The sequence below is a fragment of the Cyanistes caeruleus genome, chromosome 38, assembly GCF_971803275.1.
Source record: "Cyanistes caeruleus chromosome 38, bCyaCae1.hap1.1, whole genome shotgun sequence".
In the NCBI taxonomy this organism is placed as follows: Eukaryota; Metazoa; Chordata; class Aves; order Passeriformes; family Paridae; genus Cyanistes; species Cyanistes caeruleus.
In genome coordinates this window covers 175,796-190,954 of record NC_141739.1, presented here as the reverse complement: position 1 = coordinate 190,954, position 15,159 = coordinate 175,796, and the positions used below count along the sequence as shown (strand labels likewise).

General features: G+C 64.6%; 1 protein-coding gene across 1 annotated transcript; it reads left to right on the top strand.

Moving 5' to 3' along the window:
• The first annotated feature begins 410 nt into the window (after positions 1 to 410).
• On the top strand, positions 411 to 15,153 carry PPP1R13L (protein phosphatase 1 regulatory subunit 13 like). Its single transcript, XM_086872023.1, has 14 exons — positions 411 to 534; positions 1,242 to 1,334; positions 3,419 to 3,481; positions 4,424 to 4,545; positions 4,655 to 5,027; positions 5,683 to 5,772; positions 6,518 to 6,588; positions 7,280 to 7,690; positions 8,869 to 9,344; positions 9,752 to 9,953; positions 11,261 to 11,394; positions 12,129 to 12,295; positions 13,877 to 14,076; positions 14,982 to 15,153. Exons 3-14 carry the CDS (start codon positions 3,427 to 3,429, stop codon positions 15,018 to 15,020), a joined length of 2,340 nt encoding a protein of 779 aa, XP_086728149.1. The 5' UTR covers positions 411 to 534; positions 1,242 to 1,334; positions 3,419 to 3,426; the 3' UTR covers positions 15,021 to 15,153.
• The last annotated feature ends 6 nt before the right edge of the window (positions 15,154 to 15,159 follow it).

Below are 15,159 nucleotides of genomic sequence, written 5' to 3'. Positions count from 1 at the left end.
TACAGGTACGGGGCAGGGGGCGGGGCGGGAAGTTTGGGTGTCGGGCCCCCCAAAGCGTTCCCGTGGGACCCCTCCCCCTTTTTAGGAGTCCCCTCCCCCTTCCCCCCCCCCCGTGGGAACCGCCCCTCCCCCCTCCCGGATTTTGGGATTTTTTTCCCAGCGGGATCCGCCCCCCCCCCCCCCCGTGGGATTCGTTTCCCGTGGGATTCCCGGTGGGACCCCTCCCCTTTTTGGGCTCCGACCCCGTCCCGTGGGGACCCCTCCCCATTCCCGGACCCCCCCACTGTGTCCCCTCCCCATCCCGGGACCCCTCCCCATTCCCGGGACCCCTCCCGTGGGACCCCTCCCCATCCCGGGACCCCCCTCCCTCCCCGCGGGTCCCGCCCCCCGGCCCCGCCCCCACCCCCGGTAGCCCCGGGCTGTGGGCGCGGCCCCCCCCGCGCCCCCCCCGCGCCTCCCCCGCGTGACCCAGCGCTCTGGAATTGGGCGGAGAGAGCCCGCGGGGACGACACCGGCACCCGCCCGACCCCTCCGGTACCCCCCGGGACCCCCCCGGTATCCCCCGGGACCCCCCCGGTACCCCCCGGGACCCCCCCGGTATCCCCCGGTATCCCCCGGTACCCCCCCGGTATCCCTGGGACTCCTCCGGTATCCCCCGGGACTCACCTGAACCCGCCGGGACCCCTCCGGGAGGCCCCCGGTATCCCCGGGACCCCCCCGGTATCCCCGGGACTCACCTGAACCTCCCGGGACCCCTCCGGTGTCCCCCGGGAATCCTCCGAGACCCCTCCCGGGATCCCCCGCTATTCCCCGGGAGCCCCCGGGACCCCTCCGGTACCCCCAGGACCCCTCTGGGACACACCCGAACCTCCCGGGACTCACCTTGAACCCCTCGGGACCCGTCCGGTATTCCCCGGGACCCCCCCGGTATTCCCCGGGACTCACCTGAACCCACCGGGACCCCCCCGGTATTTCCCGGGACCCCCCCCGGTATTCCCCGGGACTCACCTGAACCCACCGGGACCCCCCCGGTATTTCCCGGGACCCCCCCCGGTATTTCCCGGGACTCACCTGAACCCACCGGGACCCCCCCGGTATTCCCCGGGACCCCCCCCGGTATTCTCAGGTATCCCCCGAGACCCCCCCGGGACCCACCCGGGACCCACCGGGACCCCTCCGGTACCCCCGGGACCCCCCCGGTATTTCCCGGGACTCACCTGAACCCACCGGGACCCCTCCAGGTGCCCCCTCGGGATCTCCCGGTATTTCCCGGGACCGACCTGAACCCCCCCAGGACTCACCTGAACCCCCCGGGACCCCCCCGGTATTCTCAGGTATCCCCCGAGACCATCCCGGGACCCACCCGGGACCCCCCCGGGACCCACCCGGTACCCCCGGGACCTCCCCGGGACCTCCCCGGGACTCACCGGGACACACCGGGATCCCCCCGGTATTTCCCGGGACCCATCCGAACCCCCCGGGACCCCTCCGGTACCCCCGGGACCTCCCCGGGACCCACCCGGGACCAACCTGAACCCACCGGGATCCCCCCGGTATTTCCCGGGACTCCTCCGGGATCCCCCCGGTACCCCCGGGACCCCCCCGGGACCCCTCCAGGTACCCCCGGGACCCCCCCGGTATTTCCCGGGACCCACCCGAACCCCCCGGGACCCCCCCGGTACCCCCGGGACCTCCCCGGGACCCCCCCGGGACCCCCCCGGTACCCCCGGGACCCCCCCGGTATTTACCGGGACTCCTCCGGGATCCCCCCGGTACCCCCGGGACCCCCCGGGACCCCTCCAGGTACCCCCGGGACCCTCCCCGGTATTTCCTGGGACCCACCCGAACCCCCCGGGACCCCCCCGGGACCCCCCCGGTATTTCCCGGGACCCACCCGAACCCCCCGGGACCCCCCCGGTACCCCCGGGACCCTCCCCGGTATTTCCCGGGACTCTTTCCCGGGACCCCCGGTACCCCCGGGACCCCCGGCCGGGGTTTGGGTCCCCCTCCCCCACCTCTCCCCTTCCCCCCAAAAATTCCCCAAAATTCCCCAAAATTTCCCAAAAATTCCCAAAATTCCCAAAAATCCCCAAAAATTCCCAAAAATTCCCAAAATTCCCACGGAAACACCAAAAAAAACCACAAAAACCCAAATTCATGGAAATCCCCAAAATCTTTAGGAAATTCCCCAAAATTCCCACGAAATCCCCAAAATTCCCATGGAAACCCCAAAATTCCCTTTAAACCCCCCAAAATTCCCACGGGAATCCCAAAATTTCCCATTAAATCCCCCCAAAATTCCCAATAAATCCCAAAAATTTCCCACGGGACCCCCCCAAAAAATCCCAAGAAACCCCAAAAATTCCCAGGAAAACGCCCCAAAATTCCCAATAAACCCCAAAAATTCCCATAAAATTCCCCAAAATTCCCCAAAAAATCAAAAAAAAATCCAAAAAAATTCCCATAAAATTCCCCAAAAATTCCCATAAAATTCCCATAAAATTCCCCAAAAATCCCAAAAAATTCCCCAAAAATTCCCAAAAATCCCAAAAAAATCCCCAAAATTCCCGCGGACCCCCCAAAATTTCGGGGTCCCTTTGGGGTGGGGGAGGGGAGAGGGGGGCGTTGGCCCTGGGGGGGAGGGGCGGGGCCTCCCCCTCCCCCTCCCCCGGGTTCATTAGCATTAATTAGCGTTAATTACCGGTTGTGCCGAGCGGGTCCCGACTCGTCCCGCTCGGGACGTTCCCAGGAGGGGGAGGGGAAGGGGGGGGGGGGGGGGGGGGGGTCCCCAAAATCCGCCCCTCCCCCACCCCCAAAATGAGCTCAGGAATCTCCGCCCCTCCCCCCACCCCAAAAATGGGAAAATGGCCCCAAAAAAGCCGAAATTCACCCCAAAAAATATAAAAAAAAAAACTAAAAAAAAGCCCGAAATCCCCCCCAAAAAAGACCCCAACCCCCCCCAAAAAGGCCCTGAGACCCCTCCCCAAAAAAACCCAAAACCCCCCCAAAAAACCCCAAAATCCCCGAAAAAAAAACCCAAAATCCAATAAAAAAAAAAGCCCCGAAGTCTCCAAAAACTCCCCAAAAACCCCAAAAATCCCCCCAAAAACCCCCTCAGGTGCCGCCCCCCCCTTCCCTGTGCCCCCCCCGGGGTCCCCAAATCCCCCCGGGACCCCCCAAAAAATCCCCAAAGACCCCAGACCCCCCAAAAAAACCCCAAAACCGCCCAAAATCCCCCGAAAAAACCGCGAAAGTCCCCAAAATCCCCCCAAAAAACCCCGAAATCCCCCCAAAGCCCCCCAGGTGCCGCCCCCCGGGACCCCCCAAAGCCCCCCCGGGACCCCCAAAGCCCCCCCGGGACCCCCAAAGCCCCCCAGGACCCCCCAGGACCCCCAGGACCCCCCGAATTTCCCCCCAGGGCTGAGGATGGCGAGCGAGCGCCTGCGCAGCGCCCAGGACCTGCTGGACCTCACCTTCCAGTGTGAGCGGGACCCCCGCCCCAAACGGGACCCCAGACCCAAATCCTCACCCCAATCCCGACCCCAGACCCAAATCCCGACCCGAATCCTGACCCAAATCCCGACCCCAGACTCAAATCCCAACACAAATCCTGACCCAAATCCCGACCCCCGACTCAAATCCGACCCCCAACCCCAATCCCGACCCCCGACCCAAATCCCGCCCTAAATCCCGACCCCAGACTCAAATCCCGACCCCAGACTCAAATCCCGACCCCCGACACAAATCCTGACACAAATCCCGACACAAATCCTGACCCAAACGCGACCCCCGACCCAAATCCCGCCCTAAATCCGACCCCAGACTCAAATCCCAACACAAATCCTGACCCAAATCCCGACCCCCGACTCAAATCCGACCCCCAACCCCAATCCCGACCCCCGACCCAAATCCCGCCCTAAATCCCGACCCCAGACTCAAATCCCGACCCCAGACTCAAATCCCGACCCCCGACCCAAATCCCGCCCTAAATCCCGACCCCAGACTCAAATCCCGACCCCCGACACAAATCCTGACCCAAATCCCGACCCCAGACTCAAATCCCGACCCCAGACTCAAATCCCGACCCCCGACACAAATCCCGACACAAATCCCCGCCCCAAACCCATTTCCCCCATTCCAAATCCCCCCGAGACCCCCCGAAATCCCCCCCAGACACCCCCAAACCCCCCCAAATCCCCCCGAGACCCCCCCAAACCCCCCAAAATCCCCCCAAACCCCCCCAAATCTCCCCCCAGCCCTGGCCATGCAGCACATGGACCTGAAGCAGGTGGAGCTGGACTCGGCCGTGGCCCCCAGACCCAAACCCTCCATTCCAAACCCCCCCAAATCCCCCTGAATCCCCCCGAATCCCCCCCAAGACCCCCCCAGACCCCCCCAAACCCCCCCAAATCTCTCCCCCCAGCCCTGGCCATGCAGCACATGGACCTGAAGCAGGTGGAGCTGGACTCGGCCGTGGCCAAGGTGGACGAGCTCTCCCGGCAGCTGGAATCGCTCTGGAGCGACGGGCCCGGACCCCCCCCCAAAGTGCGACCCCTCCCCTCCTCCCCCGCTGGTTTTTGGGGTCTGGGGGCTCCTCCGCGCCCCCTCCCCGAGCCGCGGTGGCTGATGCCGTTTTTAACCCCCTCGTGGCCAGGAGCAGGGCAGCCCCGGCAGGAGCCGCTCGGGCCGGCGGAGCCTCCTGGGGGACGGGCTGGAATTGGGGGGGGGTCTCGGCGACCCCCTGGGCCGCCCCGGCTCGCCGAGACCCCCGCCCCATTTCCTGGGGGGGGACGAGCGCGCCCCCTCCCCCCGGCCCAAGGTGCTGGCGGTGCCCAGCCCGGGGGGGGGCAGAGCCCCCTCCCCACGGCCCCCCCGAACCTTCGAGTTCCCCCCGGGGGGGCTCGGGGGGTCGCCCAGGGGGGGGGAGGGGGCGTTCCTGGCCGAGAGACCCCCGGCCCCCCCCCCGTACGAGGTGCAGGGGCTGTACCCGAGCCTGAGCGGCCCCCCCGGAACCTTCTGGGCCCAGGGTGAGGGGACGGGGGCGACAATTTGGGGAGGGGGGCGACAATTGGGGAGGGGGCGACAGCTGGGGAGGGGGCGACAGGTGGGGAGGGGGCGACAGCTGGGGAGGGGGACAATTGGGGAGGGGGGGGACATTTGGGGAGGGGGGCGACAATTGGGGAGGGGGCGACAGCTGGGGAGGGGGCGACAGGTGGGGAGGGGGCGACAATTGGGGAGGGGGCGACAATTTGGGGAGGGGGCGACAATTTGGGGAGGGGGGCGACAGTTGGGGGAAGGGGGACAATTGGGGAGGGGGCGACAATTTGGGGAGGGGGGCGACAGTTGGGGGAAGGGGGACAATTGGGGAGGGGGCGACAATTTGGGGAGGGGGACAATTGGGGACGGGGGGGACAATTGGGGAGGGGGCGACAATTTGGAGACTGGGGGCGACAATTTGGGAGGGGGCGACAATTGGGGAGGGGGCGACAATTTGGGGAGGGGGACATTTGGGGAGGGGGCTTTGGAGGGGGGGAGGGGCTGGGCTGTGCTGGGGGGGGGGGGTTGGGACACCCGGGGGTCTCTGTCCCTTTGTCCCCAAACCCCTCCCGGGGGGTCCCAAACCCCCCCCCGGGGGTCCCAAACCCCCCCCGGGGGTCTCCATCCCCTCCCCCCCCCCCCCAGACGACCCCAGCCTCAAAAGGAGACCCCACAAAATCTGGAACGAGTCGGACCTGGACGTGAGCTACGAGAAAAAACCGGGGGGCTTCGAGCGTGAGTGGGGGGTCCTGGGGGGGTTTGGGGGGTCCTGGGGGGATTTGGGGGGTCCTGGGGGGTCCTGGAGGGTCCTGGGGGGTCCTGGGGGGGCTTGGGGGGGTCCTGGGGGGTCCTGGAGGGTCCTGGGGGGGGTCCTGGGGGGATTTGGGGGGGCTTGGGGGGATTTGGGGGGGCTTGGGGGGGTCCTGGGGGGTCCCGGGGGGTCCTGGGGGGGTTTGGGGAGGTTTGGGGGGGTCCTGGGGGGTCCTGGGGGGTCCTAGAGGGTCCTGGGGGGGGTCCTGGGGGGATTTGGGGGGGCTTGGGGGGGTCCTGGGGGGGACTGGGGGGGGTCCTGGGGGGATTTGGGGGGTCCTGGGGGGTCCTGGAGGGTCCTGGGGGGTCCTGGGGGGTCCTGGGGGGGGTCCTGGGGGGATTTGGGGGGGCTTGGGGGGGTCCTGGGGCGTCCTGAGTGAGGTTTGGGGGGTCCTGGGGGGGCTTTTGGGGGATTTTGGGGAAGATTTTGGGGGGATTTGGGGGGTTTTGAAGGATTTTGGGGGGATTTGGAAGTTTTTGGGGTTTTTGGGGGTTTTTGGGGTTTTTGGGGGGGATTTTGGGGAGCTTTAGGGTGAAAAAGGGATTTTTTGGGTGGAATTTTGGGGTTTTTTTAGGGGTTTTTTTTTTGGGTTGGGGTCTCCGAATTTTTTAACTGAATTTTTTTTTGGGGGGGGGGGTCCCCAATAATCGGAATTTTCCCCCAATTCAGGGACCCCCGAGGGACAGGCGAGGCCCCCCCTGGGGCTCTGGAGGGAATCCAGCCTGGATTCGCCCGCCAAGGTCAGCCGGGAATTTTGGGGATGCTCAAAATTTTGGGATGAAGAATTGGGGAGGGGTCACCCAAAAAAAAATCCCACCAAAAAAAAAACCAAAATCCCGATTTTTTAACCCATTTTTAACCCTTTTTAACTCATTTTTTACTCCTTTTTAAACGCTTTTAACTCTTTTTAAAAACATTTTTAATCCTTTTTAACCTTTTTAATCCTTTTTAAACCCTTTTTACCCATTTTTAACCCATTTTTAACCCATTTTTACCCATTTTAACCCATTTTAACCCCATTTTTCACCCGTTTTTAACCCTTTAAGGACCATTTCTCCGCTCACATCTCCCCTTTGCCCCGAAATTATAAAATCACCGCTCCTTTAACCCTTTTTAAAGCCTTTTTAAACCCATTTTTTAACCATTTTTTTCCCTTTTAAACCCATTTTAACCCGTTTTTACCCCATTTTTTAACCATTTTTAACCCATTTTCCCCCATTTTTTTCCCTTTTTCACCCATTTTTAACCCATTTTCCCCCGTTTTTAACCCTTTCAGGCGCACAGCTCCACCCTGCCCCGCAATTACAAGCTCTCCTCCTCTTTAATCCCATTTTTAACCCATTTTACCCCATTTCCACCCCATTTTTAACCCTTTCAAACCCCATTTTTTCCCAATTTTAACCCATTTTCCCCCATTTTTAACCCTTTCAGGCGCACAGCTCCACCCTGCCCCGCAATTACAAGCTCTCCTCCCCGGAGCGCCGCCAGGACGGGGGTCCCGGGGGGGCCCCCGGGGTCGCCCCCGGCCTTTTCCGCTCGCCCCCCGCCGCCTCCCGGAGCCTCCCCCGGGGGTGGCACCCGCCGGTCTCGCGCATCCCGGTGCCCCCCCCGCGGCCCCGCCCCCGCCACAAGCCCCTCCCCCTCTCCGTCATTTTCCGCCTCCAGAGCGCGGTCTGGGAGCAGGGGGGGGGAGGGGCCAGGGGGGGCGGCCCCGCCCCCAGCCCCGCCCCCAGCGGAGCGGGGGGGGGCAGGGGGGGACCCCAAAAGGGGCCGGCGGCGACCCCCGCCCAGGGAGGGGCGGCGGGGGGGGAAGGTGAGAGGGGGGGGTGGGGGGGGAGGGGGGTTTGGGGGGAAAAAGGGGGAATTTGGGGCGGTTGGGGGGAAAAAAAGGGAATTTTGGGAGGAAATAAAGGGAATTTTGGGGGAAAAAGGGGAATTTTGGGGGGGTTGGGGAAAAAAGGGGAATTTTGGGGGGAAAAATGGGGATTTTGGGGGGAAAAAGGGGGAATTTGGGGGGGTTTGGGGGGGAAAAAAGGGGAATTTTGGGGGGAAAAAGGGGATTTTGGGGGGAAAAAGGGGGAATTTGGGGGGGTTTGGGGGGAAAAAAAGGGATTTTGGGGGGAAAAAGGGGGAATTTGGGGGGAAAAAAGGGGATTTTGGGGGGGGTTGGGGGGAAAAAAGGGGAATTTTCGGGGGAAAAATGGGGATTTTGGGGGAAAAAGGGGATTTTGGGGGGAAAAAAGGGGATTTTGGGGGGAAAAAGGGATTTTGGGGGGAAAAAAAGGGGATTTTGGGGGGTTGGGGGGGAAAAAAGGGGAATTTTGGGGGGAAAAAGGGATTTTGGGAGGAAATAAAGGGAATTTTGGGGCGAAAAAAGGGATTTTGGGGAGAGAAGAAGGGGATTTTTTGGGGAAAAAGGGGAATTTTGGGGGCAAAAAGGGGATTTTGGGGGAAAAAAGGGGATTTTGGGGGGGTTGGGGGGAAAAAAGGGGAATTTTGGGGGGAAAAAGGGATTTTGGGAGGAAATAAAGGGAATTTTGGGGCGAAAAAAGGGATTTTGGGGAGAGAAGAAGGGGATTTTTTGGGGAAAAAGGGGAATTTTGGGGGCAAAAAGGGGATTTTGGGGGAAAAAAGGGGATTTTGGGGGGGTTGGGGGAAAAAAAAAGATTTTTTGGGGGAAAAAAGGGGATTTTTTGGGGGAAAAAAGGGGAATTTGGGGGGGTTGGGGTGGAAAAAAAGGGATTTTTGTGGGGAAAAAGGGGGATTTTGGGGGGCAAAAAGGGGATTTTGGGGAGGGGGAAGGGGATTTGGGGAGAGAAAAAGGGGATTTAGGGAGGGGAAAAGGGATTTTGGGGGGGTAGAAAGGGAATTTGGTGGTAAAAGGAGATTTTGGGAGGGGGGAAAAAAGGGAATTTCGAGGGGTTGGGGGGTAACAATGGAATTTTGGGGAGGGGTCCCTGGGGCTTCCCCCTCCCTCCCCCCCAATCCCGGGGTCTCCCCTCCCCTCCCTCACCCCCTTCTCCCCCTCCCCAGCTCCTCCCCGCCCCGCTCCCCCCGACGACCCCGACCTGGAGCGGCTCCTGCGCTGCTCCGAGCCCGAGGGACCCCCGGAGTGTCCCCAGGAGTGTCCCCAGGAGGGACCCCCGGAGTGTCCCCCCGAGGGACCCCCGGAGTGTCCCCCCGAGGCTGCCCCCGAGGCGCGGCCGCTCAGCCCGACGCGGCTGCAGCCGCTGCTGCCGCCGGGGGCGCGGGGGGTCCCGGAGCTGCAGGAGCTCCGCCGGGTCCTGGCCGAGATGCCGCGGCCCCTCAAGCGCCGGGGCTCCATGGAGCAGAGCCCCGGGCCCGCGGCCGCGCCCAACCGGGCCCGCCACTACCGGCAGCTGATCCCGCGCCTCCTGCACCGGCCCGGGGCTGCGGGGGGCGACAGCGGCGCCGCCGAGGGGGGGACACCGCCACCGCCGCCGCCGCCGCCGGCACCGGCAGCGGAGAGCTCCGGGTCACCCCCGGTGACAGCGGCGGGGACGGGGGGGGGACAGGTGACGGTGAGTGGGGGAGGGGAGGGGGGGAGGGGGTTGGGGACCCCCCCCCTGAGGTGTCGCACGGTGTCACCTGGAGACCCCCGGGGTGTCCCCATCCCTCTGAGACCCCCCCGAGGTGTCACGCGGTGTCCCCAGTGATGTCCCGGGGTGTCCCCAGTGATGTCCCCGGTGTCCCGAGGTGTCCCCGATGATGTCCCCGGTGTCCCGGGGTGTCCCGGGATGTCCCGGGGTGATGTCCCCAATGTCCAGGGTGTCCCCAGGTGATGTCCCCAGTGTCCCCAATGTCCCGGGTGATATCCCCGGTGTCCCGAGGTGTCCCCGATGATGTCCCCGGTGTCCCGGGGTGATGTCCCCAATGTCCCAGGGTGTCCCCAGTGATGTCCCCAGTGATGTCCCCAATGTCCCCAATGATGTCCCCGCTGTGGCAGGAGCTGCGCTCGGCCCTGCGGGACCCCTCCTCCCCCCGGCGCCGCCCCGGGGCTCGGGTGCGGCTGAACCCGCTGGTGCTGCTGCTGGACGCGGCCCTGAGCGGGGAGCTGGACGTGGTGCAGCAGGCGGTGGCAGAGGTGACACTGGGGGGACACTGGGGGGACACTGAGGGGACATTGGGGGGACATTGGGGACATTGGGGGGACACTGAGGGGACATTGGGGGGACATTGGGGGGACACGGGGGGGCTGAACCCGCTGGTGCTGCTGCTGGACGCGGCCCTGAGCGGGGAGCTGGACGTGGTGCAGCAGGCGGTGGCAGAGGTGACACTGGGGGGACACTGGGGACATTGGGGGGACATTGGGGGGACACGGGGGGGGACATTGGGGGGACACGGGGGGGCTGAACCCGCTGGTGCTGCTGCTGGACGCGGCCCTGAGCGGGGAGCTGGACGTGGTGCAGCAGGCGGTGGCAGAGGTGACACTGGGGGGACACTGGGGGGACATTGGGGACATTGGGGGGACATTGGGGGGACATTGGGGGGGACACGGGGGGGCTGAACCCGCTGGTGCTGCTGCTGGACGCGGCCCTGAGCGGGGAGCTGGACGTGGTGCAGCAGGCGGTGGCAGAGGTGACACTGGGGGGACACTGGGGACATTGGGGGGACATTGGGGGGACATTGGGGGGACATTGGGGGGACACGGGGGGGCTGAACCCGCTGGTGCTGCTGCTGGACGCGGCCCTGAGCGGGGAGCTGGACGTGGTGCAGCAGGCGGTGGCAGAGGTGACACTGAGGGGACACTGAGGGGACACTGGGGGGACATTGGGGACATTGGGGGGACATTGGGGGGGACACGGGGGGGCTGAACCCGCTGGTGCTGCTGCTGGACGCGGCCCTGAGCGGGGAGCTGGACGTGGTGCAGCAGGCGGTGGCAGAGGTGACACTGGGGGGACACTGAGGGGACATTGGGGGGACATTGGGGGGACACAGGGGACACGGGGGTGGCAGTGAGGGGACACAGGGGACATGGGGGTGGCAGTGAGGGGACAGTGGGCACACAGGGGTGGCAGGGAGGGGACACAGGGGACACGGGGGTGGCAGTGAGGGGACAGAGGGGACACGGGGGTGGCAGTGAGGGGACAGTGGGCACACAGGGGTGGCAGTGAGGGGACACGGGGGTGGCAGTGAGGGGACAGAGGGGACACGGGGGTGGCAGTGAGGGGACAGTGGGCACACAGGGGTGGCAGTGAGGGGACACGGGGGTGGCAGTGAGGGGACACAGGGGTGGCAGGGAGGGGGCAGAGGGGACACGGTGGTGGCAGGGAGGGGACAGAGGGGTGGCAGGGAGGGGACAGTGGGCACACAGGGGTGGCAGGGAGGGGACACAGGGGACACGGGGGTGGCAGGGAGGGGACACAGGGGACACGGAGCCGCTGTCCCCAGCTGAACGACCCGAGCCAGCCCAACGACGAGGGCATCACGGCGCTGCACAACGCCATCTGCGGCAGCAACTACGGCATCGTGGAGTTCCTGATCGCCAGCGGCGCCAACGTCAACTCCCCCGACAGCCACGGATGGTGACACTTGGGGACATCCCTGGGGACACTGGGGACATCGCTGGGGACACTGGGGACATCATTGGGGACATTACTGGGGATAGGCCAACGTCAACTCCCCCGACAGCCACGGATGGTGACACTTGGGGACATCGCTGGGGACATTGGGGACACTGGGGACATCGCTGGGGACACTGGGGACATCATTGGGGACATTGGGGACACTGGGGACACTGGGGATAGGCCAATGTTAACTCCCCTGACAGCCACGGATGGTGACAGGGGGACATTGGGGACATTGGGGACATCACTGGGGACACTGGGGACATTGGGGACACTGGGGACATCACTGGGGACACTGGGGACACTGGGGACATTGGGGACATTGGGGACATCACTGGGGACATTGGGGACATCGGGGACACTGGGGATGGGGGGAATCCCAACATTCCCCAGCTGATTGGGGTCCCCAGCCCCTCAATGACCCCAATAACCCCCCCAAACCCCAGGGACCCCCAAACCCCGGGGACCCCTCAGTTTTTGGGGTGTCCCCTGACATTTTGGGGTCAATCCCTGACATTTTGGGGTGTCCCCAGGACCCCCCTGCACTGCGCAGCGTCCTGTAACGACACCGGCGTGTGCGTGGCCCTGGTGACCCCAATAACCCCAGGGACCCCCAAACCCCAGGGATCCCTGACATTTTGGGGTGTCCCCTCAGTTTTTGGGGTCAATCCCTGATTTTGGGGTGTCCCCAGGACCCCCCTGCACTGCGCAGCGTCCTGTAACGACACCGGCGTGTGCGTGGCCCTGGTCCGGCACGGCGCCGCGATTTTCGCCACCACGGGCAGCGACGGCAGCCTGGCCGTGGAGAAATGCGACCCGTACCGCGAGGGCTACGCCGACTGCTCCAGCTACCTCACTGGTGGGACTGGGGGGACTGGGGGGGACTGGGGGGACTGGGGGGACTGGGGGGAGTGGGGGGCACTGGGGGGACTGGGAGAGGGGTTTGGGGGGGACTGGGAATGGGACTGGTGGGACTGGGGGGACTGGGGGAACTGGGGGGACTGGGGGGAGTGGGGGGAGTGGGGGGAGTGGGGGGACTGGGGGGACTGGGAGACACTGGGGGGGACTGGGGGGACTGGGGGGACTGGGGGGACTGGGAGACACTGGGGGGGACTGGGGGGCACTGGGGGGACTGGGGGGACTGGGGGGCACTGGGGGCACTGGGGGCACTGGGGGGACTGGGGGGCACTGGGGGGAGTGGGGGACTGGGAATGGACTGGGGGACTGGGGGGGACTGGGGGACTGGGGGGACTGGGGGGAGTGGGGGGACTGGGGGGACTGGGGGGCACTGGGGGGACTGGGAGAGGGGTTTGGGGGGGACTGGGAATGGGACTGGGGGGACTGGGGGGACTGGGGGACTGGGGGGGACTGGGGGAACTGGGGGGGACTGGGGGGACTGGGGGGACTGGGGGGCACTGGGGGGACTGGGGGGCACTGGGGGGACTGGGGGGGACTGGGAATGGGAATGGGACTGGGGGGACTGGGGGAACTGGGGGGACTGGGGGGGACTGGGAATGGGAATGGGACTGGGGGGGACTGGGGGGCACTGGGGGGACTGGGGGGACTGGGGGGGACTGGGGGGACTGGGGGGCACTGGGGGGACTGGGGGGGACTGGGGGGGACTGGGGGGCACTGGGAATGGGACTGGGGGGGACTGGGGGGGACTGGGGGGCACTGGGAGGGGGTTTGGGGTGGTTTGGGGTATGGGGTTAATGGTTATGGGGGATATGGGGGGATCTGAGTGCTCCAGTTACCTCACTGGTGGGACTGGGGGGGACTGGGGGGCACTGGGGGGCACTGGGAATGGGACTGGGGGGGACTGGGAATGGAACTGGGGGGACTGGGAGAGGGGTTTGGGGGGCACTGGGGGGACTGGGGGGAACTGGGGGGCACTGGGGGGGCACTGGGAGGGGGGTTTGGGGTTCTGGGGGTACTTTTGGAGTTGTTTTGGAGTAACAATTTGTGATTTTGGGGGCAGTTTTGAAGTAATTATTTGGAATTTGGGGGCAGTTTAGGGTAAGAATTTGGGGTTTTTGGGTAAAATTTCGGGTTTTTTGGTAACATTTGGGGTTTTTTGGGTTCCCCAGAGGTGGAGCAGGGCATGGGGGTGCTGAACAGCGGCGTGGTGTGCGGGGAATTTGGGATTTGGGGCGGTTTTGGGGTAACAATTCGGGATTTTGGGCAGGTTTTGTGTAACAATTTGGGATTTTTTGGTAACATTTGAGGATTTTGGGGTAAAATTTCGGGTTTTTTGGGTTCCCCAGAGGTGGAGCAGGGCATGGGGGTGCTGAACAGCGGCGTGGTGTGCGCGCTCTGGGATTACAGTGTGGAATTTGGGGCAGTTTTGGGGTTTCAGGGCAGTTTTGGGGTAACATTTTGGGGTTTCTGGGTAACAATTTCATGTTTTTGGTGACATTTGGGGGTTTTTTGGGTTCCCCAGAGGTGGAGCAGGGCATGGGGGTGCTGAACAGCGGCGTGGTGTACGCGCTCTGGGATTACAGCGCCGAGTTCGGGGACGAGCTGTCGTTCCGGGAGGGGGAGCCGGTGACGGTTCTGCGCCGGGAGCCCCCCGAGGAGCTCGAGTGGTGGTGGGGGTCCCTGTACGGCCACGAGGGATACGTGCCCCGCAACTACTTCGGGGTGAGGAGGGGTCCCCGGGGTGGGGAGGGGGCTCTGGGGGTCCCCAAGGGGCGGGGAGGGGGCTCTGAGGATCCCCAAGGGGTGGTGGGGGTCCCTGTACGGCCACGAGGGATACGTGCCCCGCAACTACTTCGGGGTGAGGAGGGGTCTCTGGGGTGGGGAGGGGGCTCTGGGGGTGGGGAGGGGTCTCTGGGGGTCCACAAGGGGTGGGGAGGGGTCCCAGGGGTGGGGAGGGGGCTCTGAGGATCCCCAAGGTGTGGGGAGGGGGCTCTGGGGGTCCCCAAGGGGTGGTGGGGGTCCCTGTACGGCCACGAGGGATACGTGCCCCGCAACTACTTCGGGGTGAGGAGGGGTCCCCGGGGGTGGGGAGGGGGCTCTGGGGGTGGGGAGGGGTCTCTGAGGGTCCCCAGGGGGTGGGGAGGGGTCCCAGGGGTGGGGAGGGGGCTCTGGGGGTCCCCAGGGGGTGGGGAGGGGGCTCTGGGGGTGGGGAGGGGGCTCTGGGGGTCCCCAAGGGGTGGGGAGGGGGCTCTGGGGGTCCCCAAGGGGTGGGGAGGGGTCTCTGGGGGTCCCCAAGGGGTGGGGAGGGGTCTCTGAGGGTCCCCAGGGGTGGGGAGGGGTCCCCAGGGGTGGGGGAGGGGTCCCAGGGGGTCACCTAAAGGGAGGTGAAGGAGATTTGGGGAGGGGGAAATGGGGATTTGGGGAGGGGGTCCCAGAGCCCCTCCATGGCTTTGGAGGGAATTTTGGGATATTTTGGGGTTTTTTTTTTAATATTTTTGGGGATTTTGGGGATATTTTTGGGGGATTTTTGGGGTTATTTTGGGATATTTTTTGGGTTTTTTTGGGATACTTTTGGGGGATTTTGGGATATTTTTTGGGTCTCACCTTTCTCCCTTCCCCTCCCCCAGCTCTTCCCGAGGGTTCGGCCGCAGCGGAAGAAAATCTGAGGGGGGGGAGGGGCCTGGACCCCTCCCCAAATTCAGCCCCTCCCCCTCCCCTCCCCCCCGGTGTCCCCCTCCCCTTTCCCGGGTTTTTTTTGGGAATTTTTGGGAATTAAAAGCCTTTGGATGCTCCGTTTTGGGGAGG